Genomic DNA, 23,916 nt, shown 5'->3' on the forward strand with positions numbered 1-23,916 from the left:
TTGTGACCGGTGGAGCGCATATGCGTTCCAAGGACCCGGAAGTGTGAGGTTCCTCTGTAGTCAGAATGGCCGGGGCTGTGTTACCGAGATCTGTGATCCGTGCGGTGAATCAACTGTTGAAAAGGAAGAGATATCAGGCTGCCCTTGCCGTAATCAAAGGCTTCCGGAATGGAGCAGTGTGAGAACAGGCTCTTGTAGTATATTGGGGGAAGGGATCTAACTACTTTATACACTTGTGCATGCTGCAATAGCCAGGGTACAGAGTGCACAGGATCTTATCCCAGCCTGGGAAATGCAAAGCTCCCAACTGTCTACTTTGGAAACCCTCTCCCTCTGTCCCTCTTTCTTCCTTATTTGTCCCTTTTTCAGCATTCATGTACACCTCTATGTAAATATATGTATTTTTCTACTGAAACGTGTTTGACTGTAAACGTTATTCCTATCCTTTAAAGCGGAATTAAAATTAAAAATAAAATTTTTTACTTACCTGGGGGTTCTTCCAGCCCCTTGCACCCTTCCTGGCCGTGTCGGTCCTCCACGATCCTACGTTGTACCACCGCCAGCTACTTTCGGTACTGTCGTACCATCGACTTGTAAGTCGGCAGCAGGCCACGCATACCTTACACCACATTACTGCCCACAATAGTGTCCTGTGCTTATAGCGCAAGACGCTATTGTGTAGAAAGATGTGCGCAGAACTGAAAGTAGCTGGCGGCGGGAGAATGGAGGATCGTGGAGGACAGGTGCGGGACAGGAAGGCTGCAAGGCGCTGGAAGAAGCCCAAGGTAAGTGAAACTCTGTTTTTATTTCAGTTACGCTTAAATTGATATATTTTCATATGTTAATATAAAGGAATATGAACCAGGACAGAAAGGACCAGAGTGGTTTGAATTATAAAACAACATATTATTTTCTTATGAAATCTTTATGGTATGCGTGATTAGGGGTGTGACAGGGGCGTGGCTCAAAGGAAGCATCAGGCAATATAGAAAAAAATAAGATCTACTTACCCAGGGCTTCCTCCAGCCCCTGGCAGCCGATATGTCCCTCGCCGCAGCTCCTCACCAGGTCGGCATCTACTGTGCCTGCGCCAGAGCCGCTCACGGTGGCGCTGACGTGGGTCAGAGTGTACTGCGCAGGCATTCTGCGCCTGCTCAGAACACTCCAGACCACATGATCACGAGCGATTCTTGCGTAGGTGCAGAAGATGCTGACCTTTCAAGGAACTGCAGCGAGGGACATATCGGCTGCCAGGGGTTGGAGGAAGCCCGGGGTAAGTAGATCTCATTTTCTCTATATTGCTTGATGTTTCTTATCTCAAAAAGTTGTGAGGTGTGGAAATGTCCTGTGCATGGACTGCAAATTACTGGAGTGTCAGGGTTTACAGTTCTAAATCGTATAGTCCAAAAGGGAATCCTGGGATAGTGCTATAAAAAGACAGAAAATAAATGTTCTATTTTACAATCAGCATAAAATCCTTGGATTTTATATGGAAGGGTGTCCAATGGACTAATTAGGACTTTAAAAGGGACTTGGGTAATATTGTTTATATATTTATTATTTAGTAGACATTTATGAAGTATGAAGTCATTTTGTTTTTTGGTGTGACTGCAGTTTTACACCGCTCCATGAGATTTTGTGATGACGTAACTTAGCTTTTTCCATGTTATTTGATTGATCAGTCCCGCATGCAGACTCTGATCCGCGTCTGATACTTTGTGCGGGAGAGGAGAGTAGGAATAGGGACAGAGGTGAGTTGTGTTTCCTCTGGCCTTGTACTTGTGAACCTGTAACTCTATACACTCTTCAGTGAACACTGCCTGTGTGTTGTAGTCCTGCTCATCCTGAATATAAAATATAACCCAGCTGTCCTTGTTTATCTCCTGTATTCATACAGCACAGACAGGTGGCACCAGGATGACAACTCAGAATAATTTTGACAAGTACTTTTTGATACCTTTTCAGTGGCAGAGTTCGGCCCAGTGCACACCAAAAACCACTAGCAGATCCGCAAACCGCTAGAGGTTTCTGAAGCAGATTTCAGAGCGATGCTAGGCATGTGTAGAGAGGTTTTCTAAACATGCCTAGCGTTTTTGGGTGTGTTTTTGTGTAGCAGATTACAAATATTGTTACAGTAAAGCTGTTACTGAACAGTTTCTGTAACAAAACCGCCTGGAAAACAGCTCTGATCTAACGTTTTTCAGAGCAGTTTTCCACTTTCCTATACTTTAACATTGATGCAGAAACGCCTCCAAAATCTACAAAATGCTGCAGCCCCCGAGTTTGCGTTTGTGGAAAAAATGACCCGCTCTGGTGTGCACCATCCCATTCACTTTCATTAGCCAAGCGGTTTTCCCCCTGCAAGTGCTTTAAAAAACGCTTCAGAACCACTCTGGTGTGCACCAGCCCTGCTTTAGGACAACTGAAGTGAAAGGAATATAGAGACTGCCATATTTATTTCCTTTTGAACAGTGACAGTTGCCTGGCAATCCTGCTGATCTATTTGTCCACAGTAGTGTCTAAATAACACCAAAAACAAGCATGCAGCTAATCTTGTCAGATCTGACAATAATGTCAGAAACACCTGATCTGCTACATGCTTGTTCAGGGTGTATGGCTAAACGTATTAGAAGCAGAGGATCAGCAGGATAGCCAGGCAACTGGTATAGCATAACCGGAAATAAAAATGGTAGCCTCCATATTACTTTTGTTACAGTTGTCCTTTAAATGTATTTTAAATAGATGAAAAATTATCTTCAAGGAGAACAATTAGGAGAAAAAGTGATTTGTTTGTGTGTGTACATGGAACAAGATGACTTTCACTTACCTGGGGCTTTTTCCAGCCAGAAGTTATTTGCAAACTCCTATGACGCATCACTTCCGCTCACTAAGGAAAAATGCAAATAATTTCTTTATGTCCCTAAAAAGCAAAACACACATCCAGAGCCACATCCATAGTGTACAGAGTGCGCTGTGTGCCTGGGCCTATTCAATTAAGCCCCATCTACGCGATACGATTCTTTGAACGATTTGATTACGATTCTATTTACGATCCGATTAAATCCGACATGTCCGATCGGGATTCGATTAGATTTAATTCGATTTGCCATTGTTTTGCAATTGCAGATCAAATTGAATCGAATCAGGATCGGACATGTTGGATTTAATTGAATCGTAAATAGAATAGTAATCTAATCGTACAAAGAATCGTATCGTGTAGCTTGGACTTTACAAAGCCATACTAATCCAACTTGCACACAGCTGTTCCTGGCTACACTGACCCTCATCAGTGCACGCCCCTGTGTGGGTAGGAGTCTTTCAGAGTACCTAGTTAAGCCAGAAATGGCTGTTTGCATGGTGATTTGGTATAGCTCTGTAAAATCAATATCTTCTGTTCTAAGAAGGCAAAGTTATTTAAGCACGTGTGAGGACAGATTAAGGCCACTTTTAGATGGACGACTGAACAGATGGCATCCCATCTGCGGCCCATGAGCGCCATTTACCGTATTTTACTGGCCACAAGATGCTCCTGACCATAAGGCACACCTAGGTTTAGAGGAAAAAAAACAGGGGGGAAAAATGTACTAAACCTGGTGCGCCCTAGATTCGTTGATCCATCTGACTTGCACTTGTACCACTTTTTTTTCTTCTCCTTCTCCAGTGCTGCTTTATATGATGTTTTCCCTTCTATCTGTGCCTTATACTTGAGCAAAAACTACAAAAACAGTAGTTATCATTTGTTGTTTACTACAATAAACGTTTGATTAAAAAAACAAAAACTGGTGTGCCCATAGTGCAGGGGCGTCTTGTGGATGTTATCCCCAATTATTATGTCCCTCATGTGTCCTCTTCTGTCCTCTCATGTCCCACCTGTGTCCTCTTCTGTGTCACCCTCTGTCCCCATGTCCTTTTCTATCCTTACTATGTCCTCCTTAGCCGCAATCATCCTCCATTTATGCATGGCCGGCTGCTGCTCCGCGCAGTGTACATGTGCATGCCGCGCCTCCATCTTCAGCCTCCAATCAGGTGGGGTGCTGCAACTAGACCCGCCAATTACTGCTGCTCTGCTTGTTAACTGGAGCAGATGGTCTTGGAGGCCTATCATTGGCCTCAATGATGGAGCCATGGTCCCACCTCCGACACCATCGGCTCCAGTTAACACACAGAGCGTAAGTGTGTAGCTCTCTGCACCTTGTGGCTCCCATTCCTGCATGTCATGTGACGTGCATCAGGTGCTGTGAGGAGACTGTGTGGTGCGGCCAGCACCGCTGAAGTGTCCGTAATCCAGCCAAGGCCGCATGTCACGGGGCATAGCTTTACACACAAACCTGCATTTGTTGAGGTATTATTTGTAATGTTTCTATAAAGTACTGTATTTTTTGGACCATAAGACTCACTGCCCCCCCCCAAAAGTGGGGGGAAAAGGCACTGCGTCTTATAGTCCAAATGCAGGGAGTTCCTGACTTGTGAACACTACCGATAAGGACCTCCAACCCTCCGCAATGTCACGGATTCCCTGTTCTGTGCCCATGCAGAGGAGGACACGGGGACACAAAGGGGCATAGAGGAGGACACATGGAGCACATAGGGAGACATAAGAGGTACAAGGGGGCATAATCCACAAGATGCCCCTTCACCACGGATGCACCAAGTTTAGTATATATTTGTTCCCCTGGTTTTTGTCCTCTAAACCTAGGTGTGTCTTATAGTCCGAAAAAGATGGGTATTTAGTTTATTTGATTTTGAGTGAAAGAAAATGTTTAGATCACTTTTTTAAAACGCTCAAGTACTTTTATATTTTCCTTGTGCGGGATAGAGGGAAGCAGAGGTAAAATAAAACTTAATGATTTCCAATAACTTTTTTTTTTTTTTTCTTTTCCCAGATATGGAGCTAAAATCCGGGCGCCGCATGCCCTGGTGATGACATTCCTGTTTAAGAGTGGAAGGTGAGATGTTACATGAAGCTATAGCAATGATTTGTACAGTACCAGAAAAGGAAAGAAAAAGAAGAAATGGGGCTCTAGGCAAGATAGCAGTTTTTGTTTTTTGCCCACAGCTGATTCTTTTTCTAGTTAGGTTTGGTGGGGGCTATCATCCTCAAGGCCCTAGGCAGCTGCCAAGGTTTGCCTTGTGGATGATCCGGCTCTATACAATTCAATGTATTCAGCTGTTACTCTGACTGGAACCATCGATCTGCAGTGAGCCTCATTTATCAAGGTGTCTGGAAGAAGTACTGCAAGTAGATTATTTCTCTCAGATGCTAGCCTGTGACGGACAGATGGACAGACTGCGAGCACTTCAGTGCCACATCTGCCTCCCATCAGTGCTATTCAGGTGACATTTAAAGGGGAACTGAAGAGAGAGGTATATGGAGGCTGTCATGTTTATTTCCTTTTAAGCAATACCAGTTCCCTGGCAGCCCTGCTGATCCTCTGCCTCTAATACTATTAGCCATAGCCCCTGAACAAGCATGCAGCAGATCAGGTGTTTCAGTGGTTCAGACTTTAAAGTCAGATCTGACCAGACTAGCTGCATGCTTGTTTCTGGTTTTATTCAGATACTACTGCAGAGAAATAGACCAGCAGGGCTGTCAGGCAACTGGTATTGCTTAAAAGGAAATAAGCATGACAGCCTCCATATACCTCTCTCTTCAGTTCCCCTTTAAATGCCACGTATTGCAGCGGTTGTAACACCACCAGTGTTCTCCCCGGAATTTTTTTCCAGCTGGGTGGCATAAAAAAGTAGCCGGGTGGAGCACGACGGGAGAATGCAGGGCCAGCCAAACTCTGCTTACAGCATAGGAGGAGGATTAAGAGGCAAGCCGATGACAGTAGGGTGGTCACCCAAATCAGCTGGGTGGAGCACCCGGCTAAAAGAGCCTGGGGAGAACAATGACTACTCATGTCGGCACTTGACACGCGGTGGTGTTACAGGGCGGCAGAGGACCGCAACGTGTAGTGTCTTAGCTTGACCGCACTCAGATGTGACTCTATGGGGGGCCGCCTGTCTAGTGCCGGTACTGAGTGTGGTGAATTCACCCCCTGTCAGCTGTACATCTGAAAAAGACCTTAGAGTAGACAAGAAACCAGAGATGTTAAAGTGGACCTGAACTTCTTGCACAAGGTAAACAGAGAAATGCACTCTGTGCGTTTTTAGAGAGAAGAGCCTGTCTAATTCCCCCTCATCTGTGAGTAATCACAAGTGTAAGGCCTTGTTCACATCTAAAATCGCAATCGCTGATGCCGGCGTTTGGCAATTTTGTGCGTGTGGTTTGTTTTTTTTTTATTTTAGTGCCTCCCGGTGCTTACCTGTTGAGTTTTTTTTTTTTTTTTGTAAAGCGCTTTTGCAGACTGAATCATTTTTTCACTTCCTGACGTCCGACAGGAAGTGAACTCTTTCACCCGGAAATGAATAAATACAATGTACAGTATTTATTCATGAAAGCGCTTGGGAAATCGCTATACAATGCGCTTTTTCAAGTGCTTTGCGATTTCCCTATACCTTCCATTGAGGCAAGTCGCCTTGCAAATGGTACAGGCAGCGCTTTGGTGAGCGGATCCGAAACAAACTGCTCATATGTAAACACTCCATTGCAAAAGCGCTTTTAGGGCGATTTTGAAAATCGCCGAGGCTTAAAAAAAAGCAAAAGCGCCCTTAGTGTTAACAAGCCCTTATGCAAGCTCTCAGCTGCGTCAGCACAGAAAGTCGGAAGTCCTTGCAGACACAGCTAATATGTAAACAGGATTTTAACCCTTTGTCTGGTTTCATGACGGTAGAAAGTAGACACCAGAGATGTGGAGTCGGTACAAAAATCATCCAACTCTGACTCCTCAGTTTATGAAACTTCTGCTTCTCTTTTAGAGCAGAGAGTAAGTTCAGAGTTCTGTCCACTTTAACCACTTGCCGACCGCGCACTCATAACGCGCGTCGGCAAAGTGGCAGCTGCAAGGCCAGCGACGCAGATCTGTGTCGCCGGCTACAGGCTAATTAATCAGGAAACAGCCGCTCGCGCGAGCGGCTGTTTCCTGTCATTTCACGGCGGGGGGCTCCGTGAATAGCCTGCGGGCCGCCGATGGCGGCTCGCAGGCTAAATGTAAACACCAGCGGATATAATCCGCTTTGTTTACATTTGTACAACGCTGCTAACAGTAGCAGCGTTGTACTAGATCAGCGATCCCCGGCCAATCAGCGGCCGGGGATCGCTGTCGCATGACAGGCAGGAGCCTGTTAGAGGCTGCACAGGACAGATCCGTTCCTGTGCAGCCTCTGATCTCCGGGGCAGGAAGGGAGAAGAGGGAGAGGGGAAATCCTGCGGTGTAGGGGGCTTTGAGGTGCCCCCCCCGCCACCCACAGCATGCAGGAGCGATCAGACCCCCCAGCACATCATCCCCCTAGTGGGGAAAAAAGGGGGGCGATCTGGTCGCTCTGCCTGTCACTTGATCTGTGCTGGGGGCTGTAGAGCTCACCCAGCACAGATCTGAAAAAACAGTAAAGGGAGGGGGTAAAGGCTAGGTCCTCAAGTGGTTAAAGTGGATCCGAGATAAACTTTTACTCCTTGCATAATTGTGTTCCTTTCATATAGTTTATAGGGCATTCCTCAAGCCAAATGCTTATTTAGTTTAGTTTTAATACTCTAATTCCCGATAAACTAAACGAGCCTCGCCCACAGCGCAGTGGCGGACACAGCCAGCAGTGGGCCCCTGTGCAAAATACCAATTGTGTGCCCCTGACAGGCAATTAAAAGTGGGTGTGGTTACACATTGCATACATTTACCAATACAGTCTATTGCAACCTTCCCTGAGGCCCAGAAATATTTCTTGATCCATAAATGTAACATCTGCATTATACAGGTTATTGAACAAAAGCAAAACGTAACCCCAATCCCGCATCAAGACAGAGCATGACATGACAGGCTGTGTCTTTTATACTTGAATGCACACCTGAGGTGAGAGGAATATGGAGGCTGACATATGTATTGCCTTTTAAACAATGCACATTGCCTGGCTGTCCTGCTGATTCTTTGCCTCTAATACATTTAGCCATAGACCCTGAGCAAGCATGCAAATCAGATGTTTTTGACTGCAGTGTGGAGCTGACTGGAGCAAATTCACATCAATCTAGGCCTGACTAGCCAAAGATGGTGCAGTGTGCAATCTAGACTACCTGGCTGGAACCTAGTACAGAGGGTGAGTAAGCTAGGAGGCAGGAGGTGCAGTGAGAAGACAAGGCAGTGGATTGTAAAAGATGTTTTTTTTTGCGGGTGCTAGATCCACTGCAGGGGTAGCTGACCGGCAAAAAATTGGCTTGTCCATGCACTGGAAAGTGGGCGCGGTAATGACGGGTCATGAGCAGGGCCAAGTGTTCATGAACTTAGCAGCAGGAAAGTGGTCATCAACAGGAAACTTTGAATGAAGCCCCCTCTCCTAATAAAAAATGATATCCTACTTACTATACATATAGCAGAGGTTAGATTGTAAGATCCTCTGAGGACAGTCAGTGACATGACTATGTACTCTGTAAAGTGCTGCAGAAGATGTCACTTAAGGTGGATGGGTTAAACAATTGCCAGGGAGGGTTGGTTCGTATGGGCTAAACAAATGCCAGGGAGGGTGGGTGGTTGGCAAATGCCAGGGAGGGAGGGAAGGTGGGCTAATAGGTAGGTAGCCTGGTGGGAGGGAGAGTGGGCTAATAGATAGGTAGCGTGGTGGAAGGGAGGGTGGGCTAATAGGTAGGTAGCGTGGTGGGAGGGAGGGTGGGCTAATAGGTAGGTAGCGTGGTTACTAGCCAGAGATTTCAGAGGCAGAGGGGAGGAGGAGAGGGGAGTGAAGTTTTCACAGCCTGAAGTCTGGAGATGCAGATCAGCTTGCCTGTGTGTAATATGACAAACAGAACATGGCCGCTCTCATTGTATCACAGGAATAAATAATCATAAACGGTGAAAGCTGTTTGCAGCTAGATTTGCTGTGTAAACTATCTAAACTTTAGATAAGATATATAGACAATTTACTTGTTATAGTTAGTGTTTCATCTCTGAACCGCTTTTAAAGAGACACTGTAACATCAAAAAGTTCCCCTGGGGGGTACTCACCTCGGGAGGGGGAAGCCTCAGGGTCCCAATGAGGCATCCCACGCCATCCTCTATCCCATGGGGGTCTCGCTGCAGCCCTTCAAACAGTGGCCCGACAAATCCGTCAGCTTGTTCAATATTTACCTTTCCAGGCTCCAGCGGGGGCGCTGTTGCGGCTTTTGGCCCCGAAGTAGACAAATACCCGATCTCAGTCGTGTCCGCTCTACTGCACAGGCGCCGGAGACTTGCGCCTGCGCAGTAGAGCAGACCCGACGGCGATCGGGTATTTCCGCCTATTTCGGAGCTGAGAGCCACCACAGCGCCTGCGCAGGAGCCGGGAAGGTAAATATTTACATCGCTGCTGTTCGGAGGGCTGCAGCGAGACCCCCGAGGGACAGAGGACGGCGTGGAAAGCCTCATTGGGATCCGGAGGCTTCCCCCTCCCGAGGTGAGTACCCCCCAAGGGAACTTTTTGATGTTACAGATTTTCGTTAAAGAGAACCTGAGGCAGCATTAAAAAAAAAGACTACTTTCCTAGGGGGTCTTTAACTATAGAAATCATGGGGACATTTTTTAATTGGGCTTGAAACACTTTGGATGAGGATAAGGGAATTGTAAGTAGGGATGGACAACGAGATGCTAATAATTTCGAGTTGATGCAAGATTATGCAAATTTTGTGTGCAAATTTATGCAGCTTGAAAATGGACCAATCGAATTTTACCTCAGCAGGATTTCATTGATTAATCTCAAAATGCATACATTTGCATACAAAATTTGTATAATGCTGCATCAACTTATTATTTGTCTCTCATTGACCATCCCTAATTGTGAGCACTTCTGTCATAATGTTTTTGCTGTGTGCGTCTCCTGATTCCAGTGGCGGCCATTACCTAGTAAAGAAGTGAGAAATAATTTTCCCAGACACAGATGACCATGAAATAAAACCATACTGAGGAGCCTACCTGACCCCACACTGCTAAAGTGCCTCCGCAGAATCCCTTCTGAAAATGTTTCACTCGGCAGTAGCTTCTAAAGCTACAAACACGCTAGATTACCCTCAGGCAGTGCAGCAAAATAGGGGGTGCGGCGCGCCGCGGCGAAAAATGTGGTGTCTGTGGCACGCGTGAAAAATTGGGTGTGGCCATGACATTCTATGGGCGGAGCTAACCAAATGAGGCAACAGCGAGGCATAAGAAAGCAGTGTTTACGCCGTGATGTGGTCAAACGAGGATTCGCATTATGGGTGTGCAGAAACTGTGTGATGCTATTTAATAGTATACCATAACCCCAAAGCAGCAAACACAGCCAACTATGACCATTAAATAACAAATGCAGCAACAGTTACCCCAGACACCACAAAATAAACGCAATGGGCAACATGTCAGCACAAAATAAACGCATTGCGGTCAACATGTCAGCACAAAATAAACGCATTGAGGTCAACATGTCAGCACAAAATAAACGCATTGCGGGCAACATTTCAGCACAAAATAAACGCATTGCGGGCAACATTTCAGCACAAAATAAACGCATTGAGGGCAAAATGTCAGCACAAAATAAACGTATTGCGGGCAACATGTCAGCACAAAATAAACGCAATGGGGGCAAACATGTCAGTACAAAATAAACGCAATGGGGGCAAACATGTCAGCACAAACTAAACGCGCTGCGGGCAAACATGTCAGCACAAACTAAATGCACTGCGGGCAAACATGTCAGCACAAACTAAACGCACTGCGGGCAAACATGTCAGCACAAACTAAACGCACTGCGGGCAAACATGTCAGCACAAACTAAACGCACTGCGGGCAAACATGTCAGCACAAACTAAACGCACTGCGGGCAAACATGTCAGCACAAACTAAACGCACTGCGTGCAAACATGTCAGCACAAACTAAACGCACTGCGGGCAAACATGTCAGCACAAACTAAACGCACTGCGGGCAAACATGTCAGCACAAACTAAACGCACTGCGGGCAAACATGTCAGCACAAACTAAACGCACTGCGGGCAAACATGTCAGCACAAACTAAACGCACTGCGTGCAAACGTCACCTGGGGAAAAAAAGCATTTAGTTCTTCACCTGGCAGAAGACGTTCCCTCACGCAGCCGGCCTCTGGTGTGTGCAGCTCCCCCTGGACGATCTTCCTCCTTCAATCTCCCGCTCTCACAGGCAGAGCAGGGCTACGGCAAGATGGCGTCCGGAGGCGGAGCCCTGTACTGGAGACAGTACAGGGCTCCGCCTCCGGACGCCATCTTCCCGTAGCCCTGCTCTGCCTGTGCCTGCCGCCCGGAACACAATGCAGGCTGCTGGAGCGGGGCTGCGGGGAATGAACTAGCGCAGCGTCTATGAGACGCTGCGGCTAGTTCATTGTACGGTGGCCAGAGTCCAGAGGCCGGGACGTCCCGCTGCTAAAAGCGGGACGTTTCCCAGGACCTCATGCAGCCTGGGACAGCGCGTCCCGGGTAAAGCGGGACGTATGGTCACCGTACCTAAAGCAAGGCTTTTCAACCTGTGGTACTTTGCTGTTGGCCAGGTGGTACACACCAGGTTTGCCTGCCACTTTATTGCCCGCATGCCACCTGTGCTGGTCCTGTCCTGTCTCCTTCTCTCGCTCCTTGCTGTGCAGCTCTGCAGCATACTTCAGATCAGTGGGGAAGAGAGCCAGGCAAACGGTGCACAGTGATGGTGCACATACAGAAAGTGACATCACTGCTTACTTCCTGTATTTGAAGTATATGCGCCGTCACCGTGCACTGTTTGTCTGGCTGTCTCTTCACTGCGACTGGCTTATCGATGATCTGAGGTGTGAACTATTCCACAGGGCAGCACTGCAAGGAGTGAGCAGGGGGGAGCCGAACTTTGTGGTGAGCCACTGCCTAGCTCTCAGCTCTCTGATGGTGGGGCCAGGCTACGTATAATTAAGCGGGGGTGGGGATGGGGCGAGTGCTTTAATAACAGCGCAGGAGATTTGGGCGCCATCATAGGCTGTAATAGGATTACGGCTATAGGGGCGCACAGTCAGTAACTTCGGGGCTGTCAGAAGACGGAGCTGAAGTTTCTTTTAAAACATTGTAATTTGACTTCCAGCAATAGCTATATACCAGCTGTATCCTGCGCCCAAGTCTCCCGGCGGCCAGTTCATATGTATGCGGTGGGGGGGGGAGGAACTTGCAAGGCTACCTATATTGGCAATCTACCTACAGATTGCCAATACTGACAATCTGTCGGCTAGCAATCGAATTGTAATATTTTTCCCCACCAATGCCTCCTATTTTTCCCCTTCCATATGCCCTCTTTTCTTAAAGTGTACCTGTAACAAAAAAGTGTGGAGAGGGGGTACTTGCCTCAGGGAAGGGGAGGCATTTGTATCCTAAAGAGGTTTCCCCCTTCCTCCTCAGTAGAGGGGATCCAGTGCTGGGAGCCCCAAAGTTCTCCTCATCGGTGTGTGCGCTTGCGCAGTAGCTGCTCTCTGTTCAGGCTCTAGCAGAAACAGCCAAGCCCGATCCCATCCAAACTACTGTGCAGGCACACTGGTGGTACTTTTTAGGTGATAAAAGTTGTAGAATTAGTGAGAAGGTTAAAAACCCTTCTCTAGTCACACACCACCCACACGCACACCACACACACACATGCTCAGCAACTATATATGTTTTCCTTGACTGCAGTGTTTGAGTTTAGGTCTTCTTTAACCCTCTGGGGGATAATCCCGAGCTGAGCTCGTGGTAAGCCGCCACAGAGGATTTCTCAGGCCCTGGTGGGCCGATTTGCATAATTTTTTTTGTTGCACGCAGCTAGCACTTTGCTAGCTGCGTGTATATACCGATCGCCGCCGCTCCGCGCTGATTCGCCGCTACCTGCCGCGCCGCTCCCCCCCCCCCCCAGACCCCGTGCGCAGCCTGGCCAATCAGTGCCAGGCAGCGCTGAGGGGTGGATCGAGACTCCCTCTGACGTCACGACGTCGTTGACGTCATCCCGATCGTCGCCATGGCGACGGGGGAAGCCAAACAGGTAATCCCGTTCTGAACGGGATTTCCTGTTTGCTTTGTATGCCGGAGGTGATCGGAGGGGGTGGGGGGATGCCGCTGCACAGCGGCTATCATGTAGCGAGCCCTGGGCTCGCTACATGATTTAAATAATAATTTTTTTTTTAAAATAATGCTGCGCCACCTCCTGGGCGATATAATTGTATCCCCCAGGAGGTTAAAGAGGTTCTGTGGGATTCTAAAAATCAAACAAGCTGACACTTACCTGGAGCTTCTATCGGCCCTCTGCAGCTGTAATGTCCCGCGCCGTCCTCCTACTATGCTCCATTCCCCGCCGCCGGTCCCTGTTTAATATTCATCTAAACAGACGAATAATGCTCACTCCCGCTCGCGTCATTGAGAGCTTACTGTGCAGGTGCAGTACGAAGTTTTCTTGTACTGCGCCTGCGCAGTAAGCTCCCGATTATGCGCGTGGGAGCGAGCACGTGCATGGCCATGGCTTCGCAGCCGCAGTATAATCACTCGCGTGATTACACCAGGACCGGCGGCGGGGAACAGGGCATCTGAAGAGGACAGCTTTTTTCACTGTAGTGGTCCTTTAAACAGTTGAAATTTGACATTTGGAAAATGACAGTTTAAAAAAGAACGTTAGAAAATGGCAGTTGAAAAATGACAGTTGAACTGCCGTTTTCCAACTGTCATTTTCCAACTGCCGTTTTCCAACTGCCAAATTTTAACTGTCGTTTTCCAACTGTCGTTTTCCAACTGTCGTTTTCCAACTGTCGTTTTCCAACTGTCGTTTTCCAACTGTCGTTTTCCAACTGTCGTTTTCCAACTGTCGTTTTCCAACTGTCGTTTTCCAACTGTCGTCGTTTTCCAACTGTCGTCGTTTTCCAACTGTCGTCGTTTTCCAACTGTCGTCGTTTTCCAACTGTCGTTTTCCAACTGTCGTCGTTTTCCAACTGTCGTCGTTTTCCAACTGTCATTTTCCAACTGCCGTTTTCCAACTGCCGTTTTCCAACTGCCAAATTTTAACTGTCGTTTTCCAACTGTCGTTTTCCAACTGTCGTTTTCCAACTGTCGTTTTCCAACTGTCGTTTTCCAACTGTCGTTTTCCAACTGTCGTTTTCCAACTGTCGTTTTCCAACTGTCGTCGTTTTCCAACTGTCGTTTTCCAACTGTCGTCGTTTTCCAACTGTCGTTTTCCAACTGTCGTCGTTTTCCAACTGTCGTTTTCCAACTGTCGTCGTTTTCCAACTGTCGTTTTCCAACTGTCGTCGTTTTCCAACTGTCAAATTTTAACTGTCGTCGTTTTCCAACTGTCGTCGTTTTCCAACTGTCCATCCAACTCCATTGTGAGGAGGTGGACTAGTCCAAAACCTGTTGGTTCTGTCAGCTTTTAAAGCGGACCTAAACTCAGAGCTTCCTCTCTGCTCTAAGGAGATAAGCAACAGCATAATAAATTTAAAGAAAAAAAATTCTTTGTTACAACTTACAATCCACGACAAGAGGCTGGCACCACAAAAATCAAAGTTCAGCTCTTTATTGATTAGTCATTAAAAATGACATAAAGGTCAAAAGATGATAAAAATGGCAATAGCAGCAACAACTTACAGAAATATTACAAAAACCCTGCAGTGTTTAGGTGTCTGGTGTCCTGGGAGCACAAAAGGGTTAACCTCCTGTGTTTACATATTAGCCCACACTATGGCACAGAGTGGCACACCTGACAACCCTAATTTACACTTGCGGTTTACTTTCTGATAAGGCCCAATTAGATGGGCTAATCTCTCTAGACCAGAACTTTGCACCTGTGGTACGCGTACCACCGGTGGTACTTTGCTGTTGGCCAGGTGGTACACTCCAGGTTTGCCTGCCACTTTATTGCCCGCATGCCACTTGTGCTGGTCCTGTCCTGTCTCCACAAAGTTTGGCCCCCCTCCCTCGCTCCTCGCTGTGCAGCTCTGCAGCATACTTCAGACCTCAGATCAGTGAGGAAGAGACTGGCCAACGGTGCACAGTGATGGCGCAGATATAGAAAGTGACCTCACTGCTCACTTCCTGTATTTGAAGTATATGCGCCGTCATCGCGCACTGTTTGCCTGGCTGTCTCTTCACTGCAGCTGGCTTACCGATGATCTGAGGTGTGAACTATATTGCAGGGCAGCACAGCAAGGAGTGAGCAAGGGGGGGCCGAACTTTGTGGTGAGTCACTGCCTAGCTCTCAGCTCTCTGGTGGTGGGGCCAGGCTATGTATAATTAAGCGGGTGGGGGAGAGGAACTTGTTTACACTTCACACTCATTTACACTTAATCAGTTGGTATGCGTTAGTGTGTGTTGGTACGCGTTATGCTGGGAATACACGTTAAGTTTTTACTTTAGATAGATGGGTTCGATAGATAAATTCCAACCTGTTGGATCTGGTCGATTCTACTTTCGTTTCGATTCTCCTCATTCAAGTGAATGTAATTGATAAGAAAAGATAAGGAATCGAGAGGGGAATCGAGCAGTGAATCGAGAGTAGAATCGATTGAAAGCGAAAACGACGGCAAAAACGAACGCAAAAATGCATCGTGTATTCCCAGCATAAGTATGCGTTTTTCCCATAGCAGTGCATTGGGAAAAAGCTTTCAGTTAAAACGTGTTAAGTGTGACAGGTGCCATAGGAAAACATGGGCATTACTTTGAAAATCAGTTTTCTTTCAGTTATAACTGAGAGCAACTGATAAAGTGTTAAAGGGCCCTAAGGCTATCTATATTGGCAATTTACCTCTAGATTGCCAATACTGACAATATGTAGGCTAGCAATCTAATTGTAGTCTTTTTTTCCCCACCAATGCCTCCTACTTTTTCCCCTCCCAAATGCCTATTTTTCTTTAAGTGTACCTGTTAGAAAAAAGTGCCCCGGGAGGTACTTACCTCAGGGAGGGGAGGCCTTTGTATCCTAAAGAGGTTTCCCCCTTCCTCCTCAGCAGATGGGATCCAGCGCTGGGAGCCCCAAAGTTCTCCTCATCGGTGCTTGCGCAGTAGCTGCTCTCTGTTCAGGTTCTAGAAGAAACAGCCAAGCCCGATTGCATCCAATCTACTGTGCAGGCAATAAAAGTGGTACAATTAGTGAGACGGTTGAAAAGCCCTGGCCTAAGGAACCGACATGCTGGATCTTTAGCAATGCTGAGCGCCCCCTTAGCGCAATGTTGTCCCCGCTCACCCTATACACGGGAGCCACTTCATTGGGCGCCACACGTTTTCCCTCTACCTCCCTCAATAGTAACACACGTCACTAGCCTATTGGCTAGCAATAAATCTGTACATTGCGCTCCAAACTTTCAACTGAGGGTTGAGTCCCAATCCCTGCCAGGCGACAGTCCTTGTATGCATATACAAGGCACTGACCCAAAACCAATATGCACATCAGGTGCTCAGACTCCACTGGCTGCATGCTTTTCCCTGATGTGACTACTGAAGCCAAATTGGCAACAAGACAGCCAAGCAACTCGTATAAAGGAAATAGAGATGGCTGCCTCTCTCTCCTTGAGGAAGGGAACATACTGTTTTATTGCGCGTTTTCTGCACAGAAAAACTGAGAACTCCTCATGTTAATCAATGGGCTAGTTCACACTTAATGTGTTTTTCGCGCACCCAAAAGAAACCTGACATTTTGCATGACTCTACATATTTTGGTCAGTTTTCATTATCCATTACATCAGCTGCTGTGAAAAAAACGGGCGCATTTTTCTGCATAGAAACACACTTGGTGTGCAGAAACCGTACGCAGAAAAACATGTGCAGAAAACTGAAAGACAAGTGTGTTCCCTGCCTCACAGTTCAGATATGCTTTAGTATGAATTTAATTCCCTATATGGCAGCTAATTCACAAACTGTTTTTCACAATATCTATGTAAAACTTTTCACATACACAGCAAGTACAGTACTATAAATAAAACGAGAAAAGTATTATTTAATTTAGGGCTGTCCAACTGGCAGGCCACGAGCTGGATGTGGCCATTGGGCCGCACTCACTTGCCCGGACTATTTTTTTTGTCAGGTCCCTCCTCTGGCAGTTTGTTTGTGTTTGGCTCCACCCCCTCTTCCCGAAGCCAGGATATTGGTGCTCTGCCCCCTCCTGCTGAAACATCTGGTGCTAGACACACCCCCTGCCCATGAAGTTGGGCAGCACTGATCTAAGTTAACCAGGAGGCAGTTTACTTTGAGTGATTTTGTTGCATAGAAACTGCAGAAAAGTTATTTTACAAATAAGGGAAAGATTAACCACTTCAGTATAACTGGACCTATATACACGCCCAGTGTAGTTGTGGAGGTTTGTTACTAAATGAGGCACACGTGGTATCATTTTAACCGTGATAAGTCGTATAATACATTTTGGTGTGTTTTAAAGCTTGGACCCACGTTACATAAGAAATGGGTAGGTACAAACTCAATCCAAAACCAAGGGTTGTAAAATGAAAACATAGTGACAGAATATAAAAGAAAATAACTATAATCTTGCCTTAGGAACTTGGCGTTTTAAAAATATATGCCTTGAGGGTATATTACTATTACTTTTTTCAAGTAAGGTCTGGTAATCACCAATAGTGTACAATGAGAGAGAAAAAAACACAAAACAGAAAACAGACACCTTTATTTCCAAATACAATATTGTCACCATACATTGTGTTAGGAACATAATCTAAACATTGTAATAAACAGGATGGATAAGCAAATAAAATATGTGGGTTTAACTTATAGTTAGCACTGTTTATTGTAAAGCTATAATGGAGGTAAAGGGAGAAATGCATAGAAAATAAGGTAATTACTGAACAAAAATATCACTCACTAATTTTGTCCTGCAAAAAACAATACATAGATCATTTAGGTGTGATAAGTAGTAATAAAGTTACTGGCGAATGAATGGGAGCAGCGCTAATATGTGAAAATTGCTCTCATCCTGAAGTGGTTAAGTAAGGACTGCTAACTCGTGAGATATTGTGTGAATCAGCCCCATAATCTCTTACTTTTCCCTAGTCTAAAAGAGAAGCTGAAAGCCATCCTGCAGGCCACCTACACTCACTCCCGGAATCTGGCCTTCTTCGTCTTCACGTATAAGAGTCTGCTGACGGCTCAAGAGAAGATCCATGGCAGCAAATGGCAGTTCCACTCCTTCCTGGCAGCCTGTGTGGGGGGCTGGCTGGTGTTCGGGGAAAATAACAACATCAATAGTCAGGTGAGCCAGGCAATAATAAACTAGCCAAAACTTTTCGAGCCTCTAATCTCTTTCAACTTCACACTGTTAAGGTGGCCATACATATCTGAACTTGGTGGCCGATCAACCATCCGATTCTATAATTATTATCAAATCGGATGAAAATCAGTGCCAAAATTGGGCGCGTGTATTAATTGGACATGCTGCAAGATACGTGCTGCTGTGGTCGATCGGGTAAGCGGCGGTAGCGGCAATATCAGGACGAGCAATGAAACCCCCATTGTTGTTCTTCCTAGAGTATAAATGTGCCCCTACATTACATTAACTGTCCTGTGTCGAATCTGCCATCACTGCTAGTTGTATGCGTACCTTAAGGTATATCCATACATCTCTCGACTTGGCAGCTGATCGACCAAGAGACAGATCTCTGATCGAAGAGAGATCTGTTGGCCAGCATAAGCCGACGCCCAATTCCTGATTGATTGTAGCACCTAATCTTACGAGAATCAGACCATAGACGCTGTCCCCCTGATGTTTTTTGTCTATTTCTCTTGATGATGTCTAGTGACGATCAAAAGAATGTTACTATGCTAACTGTTCCCACCCGGGAGACAGAAGTTGGAGTGAGCAAAGAAAATCTTCTAGCAGTTGATCCATGTGACCAGCAGCTGTGTTAGTGATTTGCTAGAATAGCCTTCCACCTGCTGGGTGAAGCTCATTGCCGAATATTTAGCTCATTAATAGTGATAGCTTTGGTGGTAATAGAACTATTGAATTTGCCATTGAATCTTTGTGTATCTCCTGCTATCTCTTGCAGATAAACATGTACTTGCTCTCCCGTATCCTTTTTGGTCTCTCCCGGCTGGCCGTAGAGAAGGGCTACATCCCAGAGCCCAAACACGACGTCTTTCCCATCTTCTCTGCCCTGGTGTGGGGCTTTGTCCTCTGGCTGTTTGAATACCACCGTCACACCCTCCAGCCGTCACTGCAGTCCTCCATGACCTACCTCTATGACGACAGCAACATCTGGCACGACATCTCGGACTTCTTGATATACAACAAGCCCACACAAGGGAAGTAAAACCCTGTGAGGCCCAATGGGAACGCAGTGAATTTTCCCTCAGCAGATTGGACCTCTATAGGGCAGGCATAGCAGCGCTAACCTTAATACTTGAATGATTACTAAGTTCTGAGGGTGGTCAGTGCAAGCTGATACCCACCTCACAACCTTCATGAGGAAAATATGGAGGCTGCCATGGCTGACTGCCTGCTATAAAACACTAGTTTTCTGCTTGTCATGCTTCTCCTTTAACACCTGCAGAAAACTCATGTGCCAGAGGATCCAACAAGGATAAAATACAGTAAAAGATGGTAGTGGTTGACTTACATCCTACTTTACGACCCAGTTTCAAAAAAGGAAAAACATTTTTGAATTGCAAATGCCGCGATGCGTTTCACGGGATACAATACAGCCCACTTTATCAGGCAAAAATTGGCATATCTGCTGCTCCAAACGCTCACTGATCCTTGTGCAGATATGCCTATTTTTATCTAAGGAAGCGGACTGTGTCCCGCCAAACGCGTTGCTACTTTTTGAATCTGACCGTTTGGGTCGTCAAGTGGAAGGTAAGTCCACCACTACCTCCTGTTTAATGTGTTTTATCCTTGTTGGCACCTCTGGTATATCCGTTTCCTGTTTGGTGGAGGGGTGTTACCTCTTTCTATTCTACAACTTTCCAGCTCTTCCAGTGGTTGCCTTTGGGGGTAACCCTGACATGTGTTATTCTATCTGATATACCCTTTACTTCTCGGTGCTTACTGCATTATATTGGGCTTTCGGTTGTCCTTTTTTTTCTTTACAAGCTCCTTTAGCACCTGTACTTACATCACAACCCTGGAAGAGGTAAGATGATCAGGTGGCACTTAACCCAATCTGATTCATGGCTGGAACCCACTAGGCATCGCTGCAGCGCTTTTAAATCACATAAGCACTGTGTGCAGGGATTCCTAGGCCGATTGAAATCACGTTTCGTTCCAATTTGAAGAGCTGTACAGTGCTCCCGCTTAGTTTTTTTTTTAATAAACTTTATTATACTTACCAGGTGTCCCAATGTACGGCTTCGTCCGTAGCCCCGCCCCCTAATGGAAGAGGTCATAGGTGCTTCTCTAGGGCCAATCAGAGAAGTGCCTGTGACCTCTTCTGCTAGGGGTGGGGCTACGAGTGGACTGTGGGATACTCTGGAATTTTGAATTAAAATTAATTATATATACAAATGCCCGCCCCCCAAATCACTGCAAAATCACTTTTCAAAGCGATTTTGCAGCGCTTCTCTACATGGCATTGAGCACAAATGCACCCAAAATGATGCATGTCCGGCAGTTGCAATTAACCCTAATCGCAATCGCACTAATGGGTTCCCCACCATTTAAATACATTGGCAAAGCATTTTTGGAATCTCCGGTGATCTGGCAATCTTCTGTATTTGGAAGATCAGAAATGGCAGAATATGTACGTTTCTCATGACAAGTGTACTTTAGCCAAGTAATTGGTCTACTGTCTTGTTTATCCTGTGGCTGGATATCTGAGTCTGTCAGGCCAGTTTAAGGTGAACTTGAGGTGAGCGTTATATGGAGGCTGCCATATTTATTTCCTTCTAAGCAATACCAGTTACCTGGCTGTCCTGCTGATCCTCTGCCTCTAATACTTTTAGCCATAGACCCTGTACAAGCATGCAGCAGATCAGGTGTTTCTGACATTCTATCTGACTGGATTAGCTGCATGCTTGTTTCTGGTCTGATTCAGACATCACTGCAGCCAAATAGATGAGCAGGGCAGCCAGGCAATTGGTATTGTTTAAAAGGAAACAAGTATGGCAGACTCGCTCTCACCTCGAGTTCACATAAACAATAAGTCTAAGGTGTGTTTCTCTACACATGCATTCATCTGACTTTGTTTGCATTTTTTTATAATCGTCCAAGGCATTTTTTTCTTTTTTCGTTTTGGTAAACTAAAGGCTCATACATGTTTTCCACCAACTATTATCCAAACTTCCTCATAAACGGTGTATGCACTCAATACGGCAACCTGAGGTTATCTTCAACAGTTCAAAAGTTCATAAGACAGTTTGGTCACCATTCAGGAAGTCCATGCTGCTAGGAAGTGCTCCTCCAGATAAGACATAGGGAAAGAAACAGAAATATAATAATAGTGTAGTATCTTCTGACTGCAGTGCACCTCCACCTGCTAGTGCAATTTACAAATATTTAACCAAACTTGGTCTGTTGTACGATAGTTGGACGTGTCTCTCGATTGGCAGTGGGTTGGAAGCGCATTAATAGCAGCATTCAATTTCGATGGTTGGAAAACTGCTTTTAATGCCTGGACAAAAAGCTTAAAAACAGGTGGAGCCAGGGGAGATCCCACTTTTTGGGAGATGACAGAGGCAATATTGGAATCTGAGGTTCCATTGAGCTGTTAAACCTGCCTATCTGTCTAAGTTGGATGCACATTCACATACTTTGACAATTGTCGTCCTAACACACAAAAAGCAAGTCATTAGTGAAGCTTCCCATCTCCCAGAGTTTGCTTGGCCAACTACTGTGTTGAACTAACTCCTTTACAAATCCTGAAGCAGGAGTAGATCATGGAAGGAGTGGAGCTCCACTTATGACTTGGTCAAGTTGGTATTTGAGCAACCTGCAAAATGTAGGTCCAGGACATTTAAATGTCCATATAGGTACCTCTAGGTTGTTCCTTGCAATGAGCCAGGTTCAATAGCTTAAAGTCCTTTTACATCAATCTGTTTATTCCCTTCCACCCTCCCATCCCCATTACCTAAGAAGGTCCTCCTAACGCCTAAACTCCTTATCCCCTGCAGGTTTTATTGATGATGGCCTCCCAGATCTGATATCATTTTTTTGTAGGCCACCATGTGGTATCAGCAGCTTGGCCTTCCACAAGCACTTTACCACCTTTGGACCTCCCACATTCTAGTTAATACTGGGAGCGTGGCAGTAATTCCAGGGGAACAATATGTTGTTGGGCTGGTTGTGGTGTGGGGAGGGTACAGAGCCAACCTGCCATTCAGCCATCCTCCTGTTCTTACCTGTGGGAAGGAGGTGTGGCCCATCTGCTGGGAGGCATATGATTCGAAAAGCTGATAACACCCCCTCCTGTATGTGATTGGTGGGGGAAATCTTGGTGCTAGCTAGAGAGTCAAGAGGGAGAGAGAATAACTCTATTTACTAGATGTGGGCTTGCTAAAGTCAGCTTGACTTCAAATACAGGTGGTAAAGCCACATGCATGGAGCCAGGACCGCCTCAGCATTTTACTCCAACCAAGAGGACCACCTGCCCTTACTGGCCAGTAAGGGGGCCTAGTATGCTGTCTCACCAGCTGTATCATTTTGTGAACCTGATAGGAGGTTCTATTTAAAATTACCAGGGTTTTTTTTTTTTTTCTTGTCCAGATCTGTGTGGCATAAAACCACATGACCCGGCTTCCTATGCAGATGAGAACAGTGCCTCAAATTTACACATACGCCTTTCCCTCAGAGCCTTTGCTTTGGGCAGCTGCTTGTAGTGACAGATCTACAAGGGATCGTGAGGTGAGAGTGATATGGAGGCTGCCATATTTATTTACTTGTAAACAATGCCAGTTGCCTGGCTGTCCAGTTGAGTCAGAGTACCCGATCTGTATATACTGATTCGGGGTCTATGGGTAAATGTATTGTTTAAAGGGAAGGTTCAGGGACTATGAAAAAAAAATAAAAATCCTTATCCACTTACCTGGGGCTTCCTCGAGCCCGTGGCAGGCAGGAGGTCCCCTCGGCGCCGCTCCGCAGGCTCCCGGTGGCCGACCTGACCAGGCCGGGCCTGTTCTGCGCTCCATTGTGCGGTCCACGCCGGCGCGCTCACGTCCTCCGGGCTGTACTGCGCAGGCTCAGTAGTTCTGAACCTGCTCAGTACAGCCCGTAGGACGCCCGATGACATCAGCGCACCAGCGTGGAACGCACAAAGAAGTGCAGAAGAGGCCTGGCCGCTAGCCTGGCCAGGTCGGGTCGGCCACCGGGAGCCTGCGGAGTGGCGCCGGGGGCACCTCCGGCCTGCCACAGGCTGGAGGAAGCCCCAGGTAAGTGGATAAGGATTTTTATTTATTTTTTTCATAGTCCCTGAACCTTCCCTTTAAAAGGAAATAAATATGGCAGCTTCCATATATCTGTCACCTCGGGTTCCCTTTAAGTCCAGTTGAAGCATTGACCATGCAATGTACAGAGGCTTGCCTAGACACACCCCATCCAGGATTGGGTGATACATTTATTTTCAAGCACTTAATTCAATATATTTATGTGAAATGTAATTGTTCATCACTAGTGAAACAGGGATAGTGTGCATCCCTGTGTATAATTTTTTTTTTTTTTTTTTTTTTTTAATGTATGCAGTAATGAAGGTTGATAAAGTTATAGATATACCTCTCCTTTTTGTTTAAAGCAGGGCTAAAGCCAAGAACATACATTTAAACCTTATTGGGCAATTTTACCGATTGCATGTAATATGAGGACCAACCGATTCTGACTAGTCTGAACAGGTGATGTAGGTGAGCTCTTGTACTACTTGGGATTGGTAAAATTGACTAATAGAGATTGGATGTGTGAAC

General features: G+C 46.2%; 1 protein-coding gene across 1 annotated transcript; it reads left to right on the plus strand.

Annotated features, from left to right (window-relative positions):
* The first annotated feature begins 42 nt into the window (after positions 1-42).
* PXMP4 (peroxisomal membrane protein 4) lies at positions 43-23,006 on the plus strand. Its single transcript, XM_068263880.1, has 4 exons — positions 43-178; positions 4,884-4,946; positions 18,082-18,280; positions 19,077-23,006. Exons 1-4 carry the CDS (start codon positions 66-68, stop codon positions 19,338-19,340), a joined length of 639 nt encoding a protein of 212 aa, XP_068119981.1. The 5' UTR covers positions 43-65; the 3' UTR covers positions 19,341-23,006.
* Positions 23,007-23,916: the final 910 nt, after the last annotated feature.

The sequence above is a fragment of the Hyperolius riggenbachi genome, chromosome 12 (assembly GCF_040937935.1).
Source record: "Hyperolius riggenbachi isolate aHypRig1 chromosome 12, aHypRig1.pri, whole genome shotgun sequence".
Taxonomy (NCBI): Eukaryota; Metazoa; Chordata; class Amphibia; order Anura; family Hyperoliidae; genus Hyperolius; species Hyperolius riggenbachi.

Bases quoted from the DNA above. Each gene is read 5' to 3' on its own strand.
- PXMP4 (XM_068263880.1), top strand. From the start codon at position 66: ATGGCCGGGGCTGTGTTACCGAGATCTGTGATCCGTGCGGTGAATCAA. The intron at 179-4,883 runs GTGAGAACAGGC...TTCTTTTCCCAG, and splicing joins GGCTTCCGGAATGGAGCAGT to ATATGGAGCTAAAATCCGGG. The intron at 4,947-18,081 runs GTGAGATGTTAC...ACTTTTCCCTAG, and splicing joins TTCCTGTTTAAGAGTGGAAG to TCTAAAAGAGAAGCTGAAAG.